The sequence below is a fragment of the Nyctibius grandis genome, chromosome 12 (genome assembly GCF_013368605.1).
Source record: "Nyctibius grandis isolate bNycGra1 chromosome 12, bNycGra1.pri, whole genome shotgun sequence".
NCBI classification, from domain to species: Eukaryota; Metazoa; Chordata; class Aves; order Nyctibiiformes; family Nyctibiidae; genus Nyctibius; species Nyctibius grandis.
This window is the reverse complement of record NC_090669.1, coordinates 2,941,510-2,959,622: the sequence shown is the minus strand read 5'-3', so window position 1 is coordinate 2,959,622 and position 18,113 is coordinate 2,941,510. Positions and strand designations below refer to the sequence as shown.

The 18,113-nt window shown below is 51.4% G+C and overlaps 1 protein-coding gene across 4 annotated transcripts in view; it reads left to right on the top strand.

The window, feature by feature from the left end:
- WDR59 (WD repeat domain 59) overlaps positions 1-18,113 on the top strand; it is a 59,534-nt gene that overhangs the window by 32,957 nt on the left and 8,464 nt on the right. For 2 of the 4 annotated variants that reach the window (XM_068411072.1, XM_068411076.1), the window contains 8 exons: positions 5,989-6,122; positions 7,530-7,611; positions 9,509-9,621; positions 10,693-10,840; positions 10,933-11,005; positions 12,563-12,689; positions 13,112-13,254; positions 14,136-15,949. In XM_068411072.1, the coding sequence (XP_068267173.1) occupies positions 5,989-6,122; positions 7,530-7,611; positions 9,509-9,621; positions 10,693-10,840; positions 10,933-11,005; positions 12,563-12,689; positions 13,112-13,254; positions 14,136-14,371 (1,056 nt within the window). In that variant the 3' untranslated portion in view covers positions 14,372-15,949. Of the gene's footprint in view, positions 1-5,988; positions 6,123-7,529; positions 7,612-9,508; positions 9,622-10,692; positions 10,841-10,932; positions 11,006-12,562; positions 12,690-13,111; positions 13,255-14,135; positions 15,950-18,113 lie in introns of those variants that run through there. The other 2 variants (XM_068411074.1, XM_068411075.1) reach the window with 2 other exon arrangements.

The window sequence follows — 18,113 nt, the reverse complement described above, 5'->3', positions numbered from 1 at the left end:
TACTGTCCTTGATATAACCCTGTCTTCTGCCCGAGTGCCCAAGAATAAAATGCCACCTACCTGCCTTTGAGTAACCTGCACAGAGGTGGGGGACTCGCACTCCACACAGGGCCTAGGGCTTCAGTAGGAGTAAATGCACGTGTAAGCAGAGGGAGCAGACACTAGTTTGCAGGGTACAAATACTGACCTACAACATGCCTACTTTACCTGGCCTAGCAGTCAGGAAAGGATGCCAAGGGGTAGTTTGAAGTGTAAGAAAAGATCAACTTCTAAGAAACAGAGAGTGCAGTGCAGAGAAGCTGAATGATTATTATGCATCATCAGCCAACTGAGGAGACTGACATTAGAGCACCTTGTTTCTGAAAATGATGAAGCCTTGCTGGAGAGGCAGGATCACTTAAGAGCTGTGGAAGAAACAAACTGGTTGAGCTGCTGACAACGATCTGTCATCTCATTAAAATGAGCTGCCTATTCTCAGTGCAATGCACCATAAAGTCTTATTTGCTTGAGCAATAAATCTAATTTCTCCTTAATTTGTGATGTTCTCCAGCCCTTGGAATCGCACCGCCCTGCGATCGGTTCGAGTGGTTGCACTTCCAGCCACCTAGGCAGGTGCTCCCTCCTCCTGGCACTTGCCCCTCTGAGACTGCTTTGACAGTCATTTTCCATTAGTCAGGTGCACTCAAGCTTCCACATCGTTCATGTGAACATCTTGATGATATCAGTGTTGCTCAAGCTGTGCTGTAAATTTGGGCAATTACTATCTCATCAGTCATCTGCCAAGCATAGGCAAAGCTTAGAGAACTCCATTTCCATTTAAAGATAAACTCTTTAGGTCCATTTTTCCTAATGTCTGTGTGAACAACTGTTTTTTCACAGGTGCTGTCCTTCATGCTATGTCTTCATAAGACAGCAAGGAATAAAATAGAATCCTGAAACACCTAATTTAACTTGGTATAATAGGATCAAGCCTTCCTAATTACAACAGCTCTAAGACTATACTAGCAAATAATAGGTGAAAGAAACCAGAAGTAATTTACTTGACTCCATCAGGGCTTTTTGCAAAGAGCTAATAAAGAAATGTGAGCAGTGGAGGCAAGAAATTATGTTCTGTCTTGGATCAGGAACAGACTGAAAGAAAGAAAACCAAGCAAGGAACATGCCAGCTTGTGGTGTGGTAAATTGTGGTGCACAAAGGGCCACAGTTTAATTCCCTTACCACTGGCTTGGAAGGAAGAGCAAGTAGTGATGTGATAAAGTTATAATTTTGTATACCATATACTTAAAAATGATACATGGATTAGTCCAAGCCTTGAAGGATTTGTGGATAACCTTTGGAAGAGGCTAATCACACTCTCTAAAGTGGGCAGTAGTGCCCAAGGCGAAGACGCAGGCACGCACGAAGAGAGGCGTGGATTATTTGTGCAGACCAGGTGCCTGCCTTGTGGAAGAAGAGCTCAGCATTGCCCAGGGTGCTCAGGGAAGACAGAGCTTAGCAAGTCCAGAAGAAGGAATAATTCCTCCTTCTTCTTAGGTAATGACTAGCCTCCAGTTCAGAAATGCCCGTGCTTCAGGGCAGGGGCCAGCTATTAATTGATGGAAGCTATAAAGAAGCATTCCTGCTGTGGAGCACGTGATTCAAAAGTGCCTCAGATTTTGTAGCCCCTTTGTGGACGGTGCCCTGGTACCGTGGGAGATGCTGGAAATAGTAAATGTTGATTATTTTGAAGAGAAAATTCAGGCAGTGCTGCATGACCTGCGTGGGGGAGTTAATCTGTAGGCAGTTGTTCAGAATAAAGGAGCATAGCTTTCTGCAGGGAGGCAGCAATTTTTAATTTTTATTTAAAATAATAATATTAGAAGCAGCTTGAACCTGACTTTGAGCAGGTTTAACTCTTTATTTTGTAAATGCCTTATTGTAGCTTAATCTTCAGCATCAAGTCTATTCCCTTCTGTCCACAACCCTTCCCTTTGCCCTGCTAACACCAGTTTATACCACGAACCCTGAAATTTTGCATACGCTTATGCGAAACAGGCACTTTACATTTCACGATGCTCCTTGCAGGGCCGCCTGCCTCAGCAGGATCCAAAGACACACACACCCAACTCTCCAGCATCCTTTCAGAGCAGGCACGCAGCATTTTGTAGCTACTTCTGCTGAGTATGCAGTGATAATGGTGGTTGCTACAAAGCAGTTGGTGGCTTATTCTTGGGCTATCTGTTTCTACATGTAACCCATTTACTGCCATCGTTATCACCTCAGGTTGCAGCAAATTACAGCCTTGGGTATGATAGTGCAGGTGCAGGCTGGCTTTTTTAGTCATTATTCAGTGCTGTTCCCCCCTGTCACCTCCAGCCCCGTGATTGTCATAAATGCTCTGGTTTCTTTCCTTCCGGTGCTCTGAGGAACTGATGAGCCTTAATTTGCTATCACTCTAGCTATTTTCTTTCTTTTCTTCCTCTCCTTAAACTCTCAGGAGCAGCTGGGTAGATGCAGTTCTCCTTGGCATGGATTCTAGACTGCAAAAACAGCTAGAAATGTCGGGGGCAGTGCAGAAGACCTGTGCCTTTGACCTTCAGCTGTCAGTAGTTAGCTTGGCGCATGCATGTTGGTTTCTGCTTCAGTTCCGACCGTTATGTTCCCTGCTCCCCCTGGTGACCTGTGCTCCAGCCCCTAGGAAGTGACATGTTTTCTGTTCTGCCCTAATGCCCCTCAGCCTCGGTGACACCTTTTGATAACACCATAGTGGGAGCTTCTCCTGGGAGAAGAGGTGAAGCAGAAGGGAGAGAGGAACTTTGTGGTGGACCTTGGCCAGACAGACCCAAGCGGGAGCTCTCCTTGCCTCTGGTAATCCCTGTTAAAAGTACTCAAATACTGGCTGGTGCAGAGCTACTCCTGTAATTAATGCCAGCAGTTATTTGGTTCAAAGTAGAGCTTCTGCTGTCGATGGTGATGAGCTGTACCTTATCCATGATGGTTCCCATCCTTCTGATCATAGTTTTTTCTAACACTTTGTTGCTGTAGCTGAGGCAAACCCAAATTGCAAAAAAACAGACATTTTTAATGGTGACTCTACATGCAGCTTTATGATTTTCTTCTGTCGCAGCTCGAGGTCCAGGAAGTAGTGGTCATGGAAGTGTAGTACTGGCAGGGCATATGGCCATCGACTGACTCAACTCCAGGAGCTGCACCAGTAAAGATTTAGGGCTTCCCTTTTTGCCAGTAAATAGGCAATGCTAAGAGGAAGAAAATAGGATTATTTTGTTGCGAGTCCCAAGTTTTCAGTGGGTTCTGATACATTTAGTGTTTTCATTTGTCTGGTGATATGCTAACAGCAAGCAGTGGACACCACTCATGGGATCTTTTCCATTCTCATCCTCATTTGTTGTCATTCTCTTCAAAAAAAAGTGACTGAATTACCTGTGGAAAGTGATATGTGTTGTCCATGTTTCTAGTCTTTGAAATGCCTATTGGGAGGCCTCTTCAGTCTGCTCTTGCAGAGGGCAGGAGCAGGTTGAATCTGTTCCTGATGACAGGGCAGTGAACCTGCCTGGGTCAGAAGGAACTCTCCATCGGCTGCGAGTCCTGGGGGCAGCTGGCTTACAGATGACTGGGAAGTGGCAAGTTGCTCTCCAAATTACCTGCCAAGCTCTAGAAGCCCTTGATGGTGGACCTGCAGAACGTGGTTCTGCGTCTGCAAGCCTGGGTTCAAATGTCTGCTCAGACACAGCACAAATAACAGCTTTTGATGGGACAATATTGTGAGAAGCCTGGTAGCCCTTCCAGGACGGTACCTGCACTCTTGCCCTGGTAGCATGTTGTTGTGCTGGGGCTCCCAAGCTTTGCTCAGCTATTGTTTTTGGCAGCATCAACAGCTCCTCGCTGCACATATGGGACAGCATTTGGCTACCGTGACAAGGAATGAGGTACAGGTGCCACTGTTATTTGGGAACCTTGTTGTAATACAGCCCACATCCTTCAGCACAGGAAGGGGAGCTATGGTTTTAGGTGCTACTGAAAGAGGTATAGTCTGCCCAACGATAAGAGAATCAGAGCAGATCCAGACAGCACCTTGATCAGGAACTGGTGGACTGAAGGGAGTTTGGTCTCCCACCTGACCACGTTCTAGCCACCTTCTGCTGCATAGTGCTTCTCAACTTCAGAGTGATGTAGCAGGTAGATACTGCAGGCAAATTCTGCTTGGATGAATTAGGACTTGAGGGGCTGTGGCAGAGGACAGAATTAGGCCCTAGTCAGCCAGCTTTTCCATAGCACTGAATGCTGACAGCCCTGCTTCCACCAGCGTTTGGCACCTCTGAATATTGGGCAGCACGCACACTCTGCTCCTCTTTGCTCTGGGGAGCGGTGGAAGATCAGGGGAACTGATGATGCTCTGTCACGTGGGTGTCCCTGGAAAAACCCACCTTCACCTCCTTGAAGTCTGAAATGCCTTCTTCACTGTCAAGCCTGTGCTTAAGCCTCGGTCACCCAGTGTCCAGAGTGACTTTTGCTTCTTGTAGTGTGTGCTATTAGTATGCTCAGCACAGCAAGACCTCCTCAGCACGTTGGCCTAAGATTGGGCCAGGCAGGCAGTGAAGGAGGAGTTAATTTCTTAAGGTTATTAGGTTTGTTTTTAAGGGCATTTTGTGTCTGTGATAAGCCTGCCCAGATTCTCACAGGACTGTGTGATCATGGTCAAAGGCAGTTTGGCACCCAGCCATCCCAGAGCTGGCCTGACATCCACAGTAGAGGTGATCCTGCTTGCAGGCCAAAGACTTGCCCTTCCTGTAGCCCAACCTGCTCTTCAGGAGCCCTGACGTGTTGCCTGTGTGAGCTCTGCCTGCCTCGCAGAGCCATCAGCACAGTGCTGTTTTGCTGGCCCCTGCAAAGGGTCTGTTCTGCTTCGGGTAGGGGTGTAGGAAGCCCCACAAGTGCCTCAGGACATCCTCCATATGACCAGGAGATCCTTGTGCGTAGGAAGAACACTGTGTGTCAGTGAGAGAGCACGCCACGGGGGAGCAGCATTGCAAAGCCTCCTTCGCTGCGCTTAGGAGCCCTGCGCAGCAGCCACTGCTTCCCTCCGTAGAGCTCCAGTGCCTTCTGCCTGTCGTGCTGCCGCACATCCTCTCATCCCTCCTCCTCACCCTCCTAGAGTGAGTGAGGAGCTGGAAGAGGCCAGGATACCAGCCAAATACTCTACGGTGTTTCTTACAGCCAAGGTAGCTTTATGCAGCTTGGCATTAAGATGTCCTCTGTGTCTATTACGGGGAGTATTTGGGAATCTTGGCTTCTCGGTTTTGTTCCCTTGTGTTGATTCCTCTCCTTTCTTCTCCCCCCCACCTTATGTCCTGAGCCAGCTGTGAGTAGCTGTGAGCATGGTAGCTAAGGATCCTTGCTAGGAGAACTTGGGCCCTGCTTTATCACCTGCCAGGCGTTTGGTTGAAGCTGTTGGTAAAGCAGGAGGTGGGAGGCCCGTCCTGTCACTCAGCAGGGGTGTGCTCAGACACTGAAAGGAGAGACCAAAAGAGACAGTCTGGAGCTGTCAGCTGAGGGCAAGCAGAAGCTGCCTCCCGCACATCTCTGTGCTGATGTTGGCTGAAGTCAGCGGTGGTCTGTGTGCAGAAGGTTCCCAGACCAGACCTCTAACGAGAATGATAATTGAGCCGTCCTCCTGCCAAACCTGCCCAGGTTTGATTGGCATCCCGATGCTGATTTGTTCTCTTATTGGCTTTCACAGGGGAACTCACAAAATATTTTTTGAGTGAGTTTGACCTTGAGCTCGCTGCCTTGACCTGCTTTTCACTTCCTACAGATGGAGATGCTTGTTTTCCTGGGCATGCCATGGATGTTTTCCAGGGTAACACAGAGCCTTCCGAAAGGCAGGTTTGGGTGCTGCTTGCATTATTCCTGACCCTAGTGCTTTGTTCCCTGGCCCAAGAAGCCTGCTGTCCCTCCTCCCCAGTGACACGTTGCCATTTGTTCTGCAGAAATCAAGGAGGTGGAAAAGCAAACGAGAAGGAACAGATGCCAACAACCGACCCATCAAAGCTGCAGGGAAAGTTATTATCCAAGATATTTCCTGCTTGCTACCTGTCCACAAGCTGCTGGGAGAGCTCTACATGTGAGTACAGGCTGGCATCCTTTCCCAAATGAAAGCAGCCATCTCTGGCATTGCTGTGCTTTAATCCTGAAATCAGTCAACACTGATCTTGGAATGTTTCCGCACCTTCGTCGTCTGTTTTTGCCTTGCTGCTTTTTTAGGCTATTCCTCTCTGCCTGTGAGAGGGGACTTGTCTCCTATAAATCTGAAAAGTGTGGATGGAAGAAATTTGTGTTGGGGTATTGTACGCAGAGTTTGAACTGGTGCTCCAGCATAATTACTGCAGATCATAGAGGTTCAGGTTTTCGTCAGCTAAAGAGAGGAATTACCAGTACAAATTCTTTTTCAAATCTCATGTTAAACTCCACACTTAAATGCACATTCTCATGCTATAAAACTGTTACTAGCTCATAAGGCTTTTTAATTTCAAGAGAGCTTGGAGTGCCCCGTTCGCTTAGAGACTTGGTTGTACATGGCAGTCTCTGTACAGCACGTTCTGCTTTATTGGAAAGGATGGAGAAGTTCTGTTTGTTTGGTTTGGTTTTTCTTTAAACAAGGAGCTTCTTTTTCCAAACTGTCTAATTCAGATAGTTACAAAATCTCTGTTCCTGAATTTTTGCTTCCTTACTGTCTGGTCCTTCACAGAATTTCCAGTCTATGGACATTCAGGGAAGAAGCAGGTTTCCCTTGAAGGAGGGGGAGGAGAAAAAAAAGAGAGAAGAAGACTTCCTTCTCTCTTTTCTATATTATTCAATAGGATGTTCTTTAAAAAGACCTGTTGGACCTTTCTTCTCTGGATATCTCATGTGTAAACAGCCTGACCCTTTTTCACTTGCTGTAAGATCTTAAGCACTGAAAGTATCAAGAGGCTCGAGAAGATTTCTGACGCTAAGCTGGAAAGCCCACGTGGGTTGCCTCAGCCCACTGTGCCAGCCTCTCGGAGACCCCCGGGTGGGTGTGTTACCCTGCTGGGGATCAGGCTGATGAGCAGCCTGTTTCTCCGCAGCGTACCGCCGTCTCCCTTCAGGTCAGTCAGAGCAGACTAACAGGCTGAACAGGAACAGCACCGTGTGACTTGATGGCACCAGCTTCTAGGAACAAGAATGAATCTTGGCTCGGCAATATCCTCACACAAGTTTGGTCCCGTATCTCCTTGGAAGCAGTGCATCTTAGGATCAATCCCAGCTAGTTTGGAGCCGGACTTGATGTGTGGTGTGTTAGGGGAGATGAATAGTGGGAGTTACCATAAGGATGGCAGTGATCCCTGAATAACAGGAGGAAGGGATGGGATCCTGGCCATGCTCGCAGGCTCGTGTTGATCTGGAAGTTCAGGGCTACTCCCTGCTGCCAGTACCACTTTCCCCCCATCCCTGCCTGCCTTCGTAGGTAATGTGCCAACCAGACCTGAGTTATCTCCTTTCTTTACAGACTGAATGTGAATAATATCCAGGAGACTTGCCAGAAGAACGCTGCCTCGGCCTTGGCTGTGGGACGGAGGGATCTCGTACAGGTATGCGCTGAATCAGACCTCTTCCTCAGCATGCTGTGCTACCCTCAAATGACTTGTGCTGTCACCTTGACACCCCAACAGCCACCTGGGTTCAGCAGTTGTTCCGGGGACTCTCTGGTTGGTGAAGCGAGGCCTGTGGAACAGCCATGGAGGTGGTCTCTACCTCATTGACTCTTGGCACCGAGAGATTCCTTCCTAGGGCTGCGAGCAGGTTGTGTTATGCCCTTTGCCAAACGGAGTGAAGCACACTTTTCAGGGAATTCCTGCAGGCAAAGCGAAGAATGCTGCCTGCTTTTGAGTCAGCAAATGGAGTAACTGTGCACACAGTTGCCTAGCTGCTGTCAGCATTTTGATCGGTGATTTTGTCTTACTTATACAATAGTTCACATTGTTTGGCGGTCATCTGCACTGGCACTGGGTGCTGACTGCAGCTAGCTTCTTCCCAAGAGAGTCTGAGACCAGGGACGCAGCCCCAGAACAGGGCTGGTCGCTTACCTTCATAGGTAGGCAGCTTTTCTCCTTCATAGGAGAAAATGGCCCATCCTTTTCCATGTGATTAGTCCATCGCAACAGGCAGAACGTTTGACAGGACTCAGGAGTGCCTGAAAGAGATGGGAGCGGGCCGGCACTGCCAGAGGAGCCTGTGCTCTTCTCCTGAGCATTTGGCTCTTCCTAGGCCTGGGCAGGGAACATGCACAGGCTTCACCTGATCTAAGCAGAAGCAAACTCAAGCTGTTGTCTTCCTTCTTGGTGGGTTCTGCTAAACCAGGAGAGAGAAGGTAGGTCCAGTTCCCCTTTGCCTGTGCTTCATCCTGCTGTCTGGTTTGCTCACATTGGACTAGAGGAATAACTTCAGCAAGATTTCTCAGAGATACCTCTGTTTCTTGCTTGTTTTTCCCTGTCCCATGTAACTCCAGCCTGCATTGCAGCGTGCCTTGCTCCTAGCAGACATGGAGGCTTGGGTTGCATGTTACATGTAAGACGTGCCCTCTAGCAGTGCAGGAAGTGGCAGCTTTCCCGTTTCCCTTCTGTGGTCTCTTGTACTCAGCCCTGTCCTTGTTTCAGTTTCTCTCCTGTTTCTTTCTGTCTGATTTCACAGTGAGGAGCTGTGGGACTACTGTTCCTGGCTGTTCTTTGTACTTTGAGCACATTTTTTCTTTACTTTTCCGTGTTGTCAGCTCTCTGATTTCTGCTGTCTTTCCAGCACCACGCTCCTTCTCCTTTCCTGCTCTTTTTTCATGCCAAACGAGGAGCTTTTCTTTTCCCTGGGATATTCTAATTTCCCCATTTTAAAAGGTGCAGCAGAAAAAAACACTCCTAGATCAGTGGTACAGAGACTGAAAAGATTGAACCATTTTCAGAGTAGAGGATGATGAATAAAGGAGAAGTTTTGTGTAGAATAGTTAAACTGTTGGAATAGAAATGGCAAACTGTACTCTTGTCTGAGCTGGGCTGTGCTAGGAGAACAGAGGTGTTCAGTAACACTCACAGGTAATCAAAAGATAGTTTTAATGTAAATAGTGATTCACCAGTAAACCTTCTGCCACCAGACATCTCCGAACCCAAGAACTGTATCAAATTTAAACCCTTTGGAGGTTTGTGAATATAAAATACACTAACAGGTCTGTTAAGCTACCCTGACAGGTCTGTTAGACTACAGACTACTATTCTTCAAAGTTTAACCCAAACTCTAAGCAAGCGGGACAGGGAAAGCCTCAGGTTTGTGTTACTCTGTATGTTGTTTGTGACACAGAGGCTGAAACTGCTCCCTGCTGACAGGAAGAAAAAAAAAAAAAAAGCTCCATGATTATCTGTGAGTGAATTTGTGCACACCTATGCCCTGGGAGCGTGATTATTTCTAATTGTTGCTTTGATGCTTTTCCTTCCTGTCTGCCAGGTTTGGTCACTGGCCATGGTAGCCACTGATCTCTGTCTCGGACCGAAGTCTGACCCAGATTTGGAGATACCTTGGGCACAACATCCATTTGGACGTCAATTACTGGAGTCACTGTAGGTGTCTGAATGCTGGGGAGGGGTTGGGGAATGGTTGCTGAAGCAGAGCCCTCCATAACGATGTGTACGTTGTATGGCATCATTTCAGACTCTGAACAGAGCCACAGCTTGTAATTTTTTCCCCCTCTCAAGCCTGGAATGCATCAAGAAGGGAAGCTGCAAGTGTGTTTATGACACGCAGGAGGCAGCATTTGCCTCCCATGTAGCACCCAGGCCTTTGGCTAACATTGAGCAATAGGCCAGGTGCAGCAGGAGCTCTGCTTTCCGGCATGCCCGCAGTGCCTGCCTTGGAGATTTGGGTTTTCTGCTCCCCACCTCCTAAATGGGTGGGTTGGTGCAGCTGATTTGTTCACCTTCAAATTCACTGTCACCATACAGCATTACTGGGAAATCATTTGAGCCGGTCTCAAAGCCAAGTATTATCTGCAAATGTCTTCCTGCCAGTGAATCTGTCTGGGAGGGGACCTAATTACTAATTGAAATACCCTGTTTGGAGGTGCAGGATTTGTGCGGTGTGTTTTGCATACTATCACTTGACTAGCTCTTTCCTGCTTTGTGGCAGCAGTGGGAGGGGAGCACAGGACTCATTGCTCTGAGTCTTCAGAGCAATCCAGAAGCTTCACAGCCATCCAGAAAACCTCTGGTGGGGTTTTGCCTTGTGATCTAGATGTGGAATGCTTACACGTAGAGATTTTTGTCAAAAAGACATTGTGGCTGGGGGTGAGTCTACTGGCTCCGGCTTTACATCCAGTTAAAACCAGTTCTGTGAACGTTGTTCCTGAAGCTGCACAAACTTGGGATGATGAGGCCACAAGCAGTGCTGGATTCTCAGAGCTCCCATCTTTCTCCCGCCTCTTAGGCCACAAGTGCTTTCGGAAGGAGGACTTGGCTCCTCAAAGGTGCGATGGAAAAGACAATCCAGTCCTGCAGAGCACGTGTGATTCCTGTGGGCAGTAATGTGACCCAAATTGATTTATGCAACAGGCTCAAAATCAGTTGCCCTGGAGTCTCGATGCTTTTGCCACTGGATCCTGCCTGGTCTCATACTGTGTCCTTTTCATTTCCCAGGCTGGCTCATTACTCCCAGCTTCACGATGTGCAGACCCTGGCCATGCTCTGCAGCATCTTTGAAGCCCAATCCAGGCAACAGGGGTGCCCAAACTCCTACGGCCCCTTTCCTCAGCGTGCCTCCAACCTGGCCTCCCACAGCCGATACGTATGATCGCCTTTTCTTTCCCGTTTGTCTTGGATATCTTTCAACATCTCTCATGTAGATGACATGATTTCTTCTCCTTTCCCACTCAACAGCCCAGCTTTACTTCCTCTGGCTCCTGTTCCAGCATGTCAGATCCTGGACTGGGCACTGGAGGCTGGAGCATAGGTACTGAGACCTGAGTAGTAAATACAGGAATCTCCCTCCCTTCTGGCATAGGTTTTAGATGGCTCCTGTGGCCGGGAAGGAAGGGAATTAGTGCTGGCTGTGACTGCAGACATGCTGTACTGGAGCAGCTTCCTGGGGTTTGGCCAACGTGATGTGGCTGGAAGCGAGCAGGGCTTGCAGTAACCATGTTGATGCTCCTGCAGTCCTGCTCCTTCTGACTTGTGTAGCATGCTGTCTGGCTGGGCTTTGGAGAAACACTTACAAACACCCCAGAGATACCGAGCAAGGCCCCTGGATCGCAGGTTAACCCACAGCCAAGGGCTCCCACTGCTGCCTTTTCCAGTTGGAGGCAAGTAAAGAGACCAGTTTGTACTGGTTTGCTTCCAGCCTGGCTATAGCAAGCACTTGGGGTGACTGCCTCGATGCTGCCCGTGCCCCAGTGCTTTGCACAGCTTGAGGCTGTTATCCATGCGCACTACTACTGGTAATTTCCTTGTCCTTCATGTGCCTGGACGTGGTTTCCAGGATTTGTTGCTGCTTCACCTTCCCAGGGACTGAGGTCAGGCTGACTGGCCTGCAGGCCCCTGGGTGGTCCTTCTTGTCCTTTTTGAAGACAGGAGTGACGTTTGCTTTCCTCCAGTCCTCAGGCACCTCTCCCAATCACCATGATCGCTTCACTCAACGATTGTTGAGCATGGCCTCGCAATGTCATCAGCCAGATAATTCCACAGGGTTCAGGGGGAAAGAGGAATGCTGTGCTTTCTCCTGTCACTGGAAAAACAGCGGCAGTTGGGAAGGCTGGGTTCTTGGTTGGGTATTCATGGACCCCTCTGGGTATTCATGGAGTGGGCCTAAGGAGGTTTTCTGCTGAGCTGTGAAGGTGTCAAAGACAAGTCACTCCTAAAAGCCCAGTGTCAGAGTTGAAGCTGTTGGTTGATTCCTGGTGATGTACACGGGCTGGGGCAGCATCAGCCCAGTTAGCCCCAAAGCTGTAACTTTTCGGTGTGATAGGAAGGCATGTGTGACATGGGGAAGAGTGGAGAACGGGGGTTATCTGAGCTGGTGTTGTCTTGTAGCAGTTACTAGCAGACTTCTCCCTGCCTCCAGGCCACTACCTTACCTACAGAGGCCCCTTTACGTAACAGCAGCCCTGGTGATAAGAGTCTTCCCTGTCTAGGAAAGGAGAGCCCAGACCTGCCAGGAATAACGTTCCCGAGCAAACTCCATGGGACTGATTGCCTGGTTACTTTCTGTGTAAAGTGGAAGGCAAAAGGGATTCCTCCATGTTAGATTTCATCTGCCTGATGATCCCCATTCCCATCCTGTCACCAGAAGTGCTGTGGAAGCACTTGGCAAGCAGAGGTTGGCATTTAGTTTTCTGAGGCAGGGCGGTGTTTGTAGGAATGCAGAAGGTGATGTGACCATGTCTTAGAGAGAAAACAGGGTTGTGTGAGTGTGTGGTCTTCCATGTCTCCTTCCCCACCGGGGTTTTGACGAGGTTGTGCTAATGAGCGCTGTGCTTTCTGGGTTATGCTCACAACCTTTCGATGCTTGCAGCAAACAAAGACACGGAGCAGGCCTCCACTCCCTGGTGCGAGTCTTCTCCGGAGGATTTCCGCTACGGAAACCTAATGTACCCTGATCCTCGGGAGCGTGAGAAGGACCAGCATGAGAAAAACAAAAGGTAGGTTATAGCGTGCCTCGGGGTATTCAGGAGTGGGTTACTGTGCCCAAGTCAGCTGGAGCTGTACAGCCAGGTCTCTGTTGGTGCTGTGAAGTGCCACACCTGCTCCTAGTCCTCTTCATTCAGATAGTCACGTGGAGAAGCTTCATGCTACAGATCAGCTCTGCTGGGATTGCATACGATACATCTATAAGTGGCCCTGGTGGGGGGCCAGAGGGCAGTCCACCCACTGAGTCTACACTGTTGAGTGTAGAACAAGTGAAGGCCAGACCAGTTAGTGCTCAGCAATGTTTCAGCAACACATGGGAAGTGATCTGCTCTTCTAGCACTGTGAGCTGGTTGTGTGGCCATCACTGGGAAGAGGATTGCAACCAGAGTCTGAGAGTCAGTCAGGTGGCTGACAACCCTGTTTGTTCCTCTAGGCTCCTGGATCCTGCCAACACTCAGCAATTTGATGACTTTAAGAAGTGCTATGGAGAAATCCTTTATCGCTGGGGCCTGCGAGAGAAGCGGGCTGAGGTTCTGAAGTTTGTCTCTTGTCCTCCTGATCCCCACAAAGGAATTGGTGAGTACCTGCTTCGGTCTGCTCCAGCTGCCCGGGCAGGGTCACGGCTCTGCCTTGGGAGCTTAGGAACATGCAGTCAGCAGGTGGGATGAAGAGCGTCCATCGCTCTGCCCAGAGGTTAGCTCTGCCAGCACACGGGTTTAGCTTCTTCACAGCTCTGGGTGGAGAGGAGCAAATAGAACGTTTCTCCCAAAACATTTTCAGCAGCGTAGGTGCCCAGAACTGCTGCTTAAGGCCAGCTGCCAAAATGTCTTCTTCCTAGGCCTCTGGGAAAAGATGTACTTAACCAGGGAGGAGAGAAGCAGGTGAGAGATGTCAGAGAAGCAGCGGTTGTCTCACCTCCTCACCTGGGACTCCTCCTGGGGAGTAACTGGAGTGAAAATTGGTGACTTTCGGCCGCTGCCGTTGCCTCTCTGTGGCTAACGGTCATGGCAGTGGTACCACGGGCACTGAGCGCGCTCTGTGCTCTCTCTGTGATGAGAAACAAAGGCCGTTCCCGTTTGCTCTTAGTTACGCCTCACAGTGATGTGAGGTGGACGAGACCAGCAGGAAGCCTCCATCTCTGCAGCACGTGTCAGCGTGTCCCAAGCTAGAGATCTGACACGCGTTCCCAGCCGACAGCTCTTTAGCCCTGAGAGGAATCGGTGGGCCAGGCTGTGCCCCGGCACGCCGATTGCCCATGTCTTTGCTCCCGTGTGGAGACCAAACTGAGACCTCTCTAAGACACTGTTCTCCCAGCCTGAAGGAGATTTGAGGCAGATCTCTTGGGCGGTGGCTTCAGGGGACTCATCTGTCGAACAGGGGGGCTGTGTGCCGGGCTGCTGTGTCCATGGTTCTGCCAGCACTAATGGTCTTGCTCTCCGTTTCTTTCCTCCGGCCAGAGTTCGGCGTGTACTGCAGCCACTGCCGCAGCGAGGTGCGCGGCACCCAGTGTGCCATCTGCAAGGGCTTCACCTTCCAGTGCGCCATCTGTCACGTGGCCGTGCGGGGCTCCTCTAATTTCTGCCTGACGTGCGGCCACGGAGGCCACACCAGCCATATGATGGAGTGGTTCCGCACCCAGGAGGTGTGTCCCACGGGCTGCGGATGCCACTGCCTGCTCGAGAGCACCTTCTGAGCGCTGCTGGCAGCAGGGCACCCCTGAACTGGATTTGGTATTTAATTCCCAAGCCATGTTAAATCAGCTCGGCTGCACAGCGTCTGGAGGAGATGCCACAGGGAGCTGAAGCAGGATGTCCTGGCGTTGCGCTGCGGTGACGTTTACAAGTGCTTGCAGTATTCTGACACTTCCCAGGTTGCTTTGAGGCTCATTTGACGCAACTCCTTGTGTCCATTGCTGGCGATGGATGCCAGGCCAGAAAAATTGTTCTCTCCTGCGGCAGAAGGGTGTGTGAATATTAGCTAGTCTCCATTGGGATGAGGAGGTGTTCAAAAGCTCCTTTGGAAAGCACTCACCTGGCAGAGCCAAACTCCAGCTACGTGGCATCGTTCCAGGTGCCTCCTGACAGGGGCTCAAAGTGAACAAAATAGTCATCTTTGCACAGTTAAGGCAGAAATAATTCCCAAGCAACAGTGAGCTCTAAAGGTGAGCTGTAAACTGCCCTCAAAGAGCAAATAGTCCCTGGGACTGTGCTCGGAGTTACTTTTCGAAGCAGCAGGGTCCTTATTGTGAATGGCTGTTTACACCGTTTAGGTTACCCCATAAAGCAAAAGAACGAAACTATGTTTTTCTGGGTTACTTCCTAATTAGCTCCTGCTCACCGGGCAGTGTCTGCGGCTGGGGTGAGAAGCCCAGCCCTGTGCCCAGGGTCACTCAGATCAGTTGCTTTTTTCCTGCAGTTTTAGTCCCGTTACTCTTAAAGGGTCTCCACCTTTGTGCCCTGACCAGGTGATAGAATGCACTTTAACTCGCCTGTCCCTGCCTCGTCGGTGGCACGTCGTGGTCACTGGGAAAGGCACCTGCCTTCGGAGTTTGGGATCCACGCAGGGGATGGTGGCATCTGAGGGCGTTTCTGAAAGCCTTTGCATCCTCGCTGAGCAAACACCAGGAGGATGCTTGCTCCCTGCAACTCCTTTTGGCTGTTTTCTCCAGGCTCTATGGGGGGAATCACTGAATAATTTGAGATTTGCTGCCAGTGTGCTTGAGTGACGAGGCTCCTGAGCTGGGAGGGCAGCGATTTCGAGGGGGAAATGGGTTTTGGAAGGGTGGTGGGATTCACGGAGGCCAAAAGGTTCGTGCCTTTTCTCCCTGTGGAGCTTCAACTGGAGAATGTACCGGATCGATCCGTCTGTTTGGGGCTGTGCCGCTGCCTGCGCGGTTGTGTGCACGCCCGGAGCGCGCAGCCTGTGCCTCTCCTGAGCAGGCTGCAGCCTGAGCTTTTGGCTTTGGGCAAACGTGTGGCCAGGGCTGGGCCCGCTGCAGTGACCCCCTGCCCTGCGCCGGCTCTGGTCCCTTCCTGCCGAGCAGGGCCACGCGCCATGCCCGCGCCCAACCTTTGTGCTAACTCAGGCTGTGGGATCCTGCTGTGGAATAAACAGATGGTGTATCTTAAACATTCAAACATTAAAATTATTTTTTTAAGTGCTGTTCTGATAGAACTTGATGTCGCTGTGCTGGTTCTCCCTCCGCAGGGAGCCCCTGGCACCTCTCCCAGCAATGCACCCCACAGACCTCTCCCTGCACCCCAAAGTGGGGTCAAGCCCCGCATACCTGTGCCCGCTGGCAGCAGAGACCAGCAGTAGCTGGGGGGCTCGCTGGCTGCTGCTGGGACCCCCAGCCCTGGCTCTCGCAGCGGCTGCGATGTGACGGCGCATGGCACGGCCGTGCCCCGGGATCTGCCCGTGGGACACGATGCACCTCTTGCGAAAAGGAAGGCGGGCGGTGTCTGAGCTGCCAGCGAGCCCAGCCCCGCGTCCTGCAGTGCGGGGAGGCCCTGGGCAGCATCTGTGCCCCCCACACACAGGCAGGCACCGCGGCGGGTGCTCCGGTGACACCCTACGTGACAGCCCTTCAGCTGGGAGGTATTTTCATTTCCATGTTGAGTGCGTGTGTAGGTTGGAAGGGAAAGGAGACTTGTTATTTAAAGGTGATGGGCAGACAGAATGTGGTGTTTGTGTGTGTTATTACGGTTCGTTACGGTCTGTCTCCACAGAACCTGAATACCCCCGAGGTGGAGGGCGGCTGGTGCTTCGGAGGAAGGCGGAAAAGCACCACCTCTTGCCGGGGCTGTTTGTGCAACCCTGTGCAGGTAGGTTGGAATTTCTTCCCGGACGCTGCCGGCGTTGTGTCTCACGCCCTGCAGCGTGCGTGGTGCTTTGGGAGCGGTCTTGCTCAACGCAGAAGTGACTATTGCGAGGCAGCGAGAACGGCTTCTTACCTGCCTGGAGAGAAATGCGTTGGCTTCGCTCTGCTCGGCAGCCCTGGTCTGGAATAAACGATCAGAAATGGGGCGTGCTGGTGCGGCGGTGACCCATGGCAGCCCCTTCGTCTGCTCTGCCCCCCCACTGCTCCTCCTGCTCTTTGGAATAACTTGGTAAAGTGCAAAAAAGTTCCCAAATGTGGCCAAATCTCAGTCTGAATTTCAGGCTTTAGAGAAGGGAGCGGAGGCAGGCGCTGCTGGGGGAGCGGGTCTGGGCACAGAGCGTGCCAGCGTGCACTGAACCAGCTCTGGGGACACCGGTGAAACCAGGCAACTCAAATGGTGGGGATTAATTAAAAAAGGAATAGAGGAGAAAAGGAGAACTGGCATTGCGTGACTATGTAGTGTGCCTGCACCGGGTGAGGCTGTGGCTCTCCCCAGCCCCAAGAGGCAGTTGCAGCCGTACGTGTGCTGCTCAGATGAGGGAGCAGGTCTGGAACAGGATCTAGCCGAAGGACAGCGCCGCAGACCACGGTCGGTGCTGCGTGCCAGGGGCGGGGGGTGACCCCTTCGAGGGTCCTGCTGGTGCAGGAACCAGAGGGCATCAAATTAAATGGGTGCGAGCTCTTTGCACGCCGCATGGGAAGGGTGTGAAACCGCTTCCCTCAGGGCATGGCCGGTGCCACGGGTTTGCCAGGGCTTCCAGGAGCGAGCGGGCACTTCCAGGGAGGGAAGCCGAGCGTGGGGGACCTTTGGGCCGACCCCGAGTAGCTGCATGCAGAGCGCAGCCCCGGGGCTGCTCCCAGGGCATCGGCGCTGGCTTTCCCAAGGACAGCTTGGGAGAGGAAGCTCCCACGAGAGCCCACGCCGTGCCCTCGAGGCCACCGTCAGCTTTTTTACCCCCTTTTTGTGCTCTGCAGAGCTAGCAGGGGTGTAAGGAGCGTGGGGTGCCTTCCCTGGCCCCCCTGAGGCTCTGCCTGCGCCGAGAAGGAGGTTTAATATCTGCTGATCAGTTTGGCAGAGAAACGAGGAACGATGATAGCAGAGAAGGTCCCAAGGAAAACCTTTCCCCGTGGATGCTGCTCCTCTCAGCGCCTGTATCAGCCCCCTCCTCCTCTGCGGCCGCAGCCCCATTAACCCACGCCAGCCTGTGCCAGTGCTGCAGGGCCTGATCCTGCCCCAAGCCCAGAGGCACGTTCCTGCCGGCTCCCTTGCGCCGGCCCCAGCATCCAGCCATCTACCCAGTGGGGAAACCAGTTCAGGAACTGGGGAGCCAAAGCCATTTGGCTGCTCTCGTTTCATCAGCCGGCTCCGCTCCCCAATGCTGTTGGCCCCAGGGCTGGCGTGGTGCAGGGATGGGGACAGTGGCGGGGATGGGGACAGTGGTGGGGATGGGTAGCCATCGGCAAAGCCCCCGCAGCGGATTTGGTGCTGTTACGGGGGTGTCTGCTGTGCAGTTCAGTCCCAGCACCATCCCCCTCCCGCTGCCACCAGTGCTCG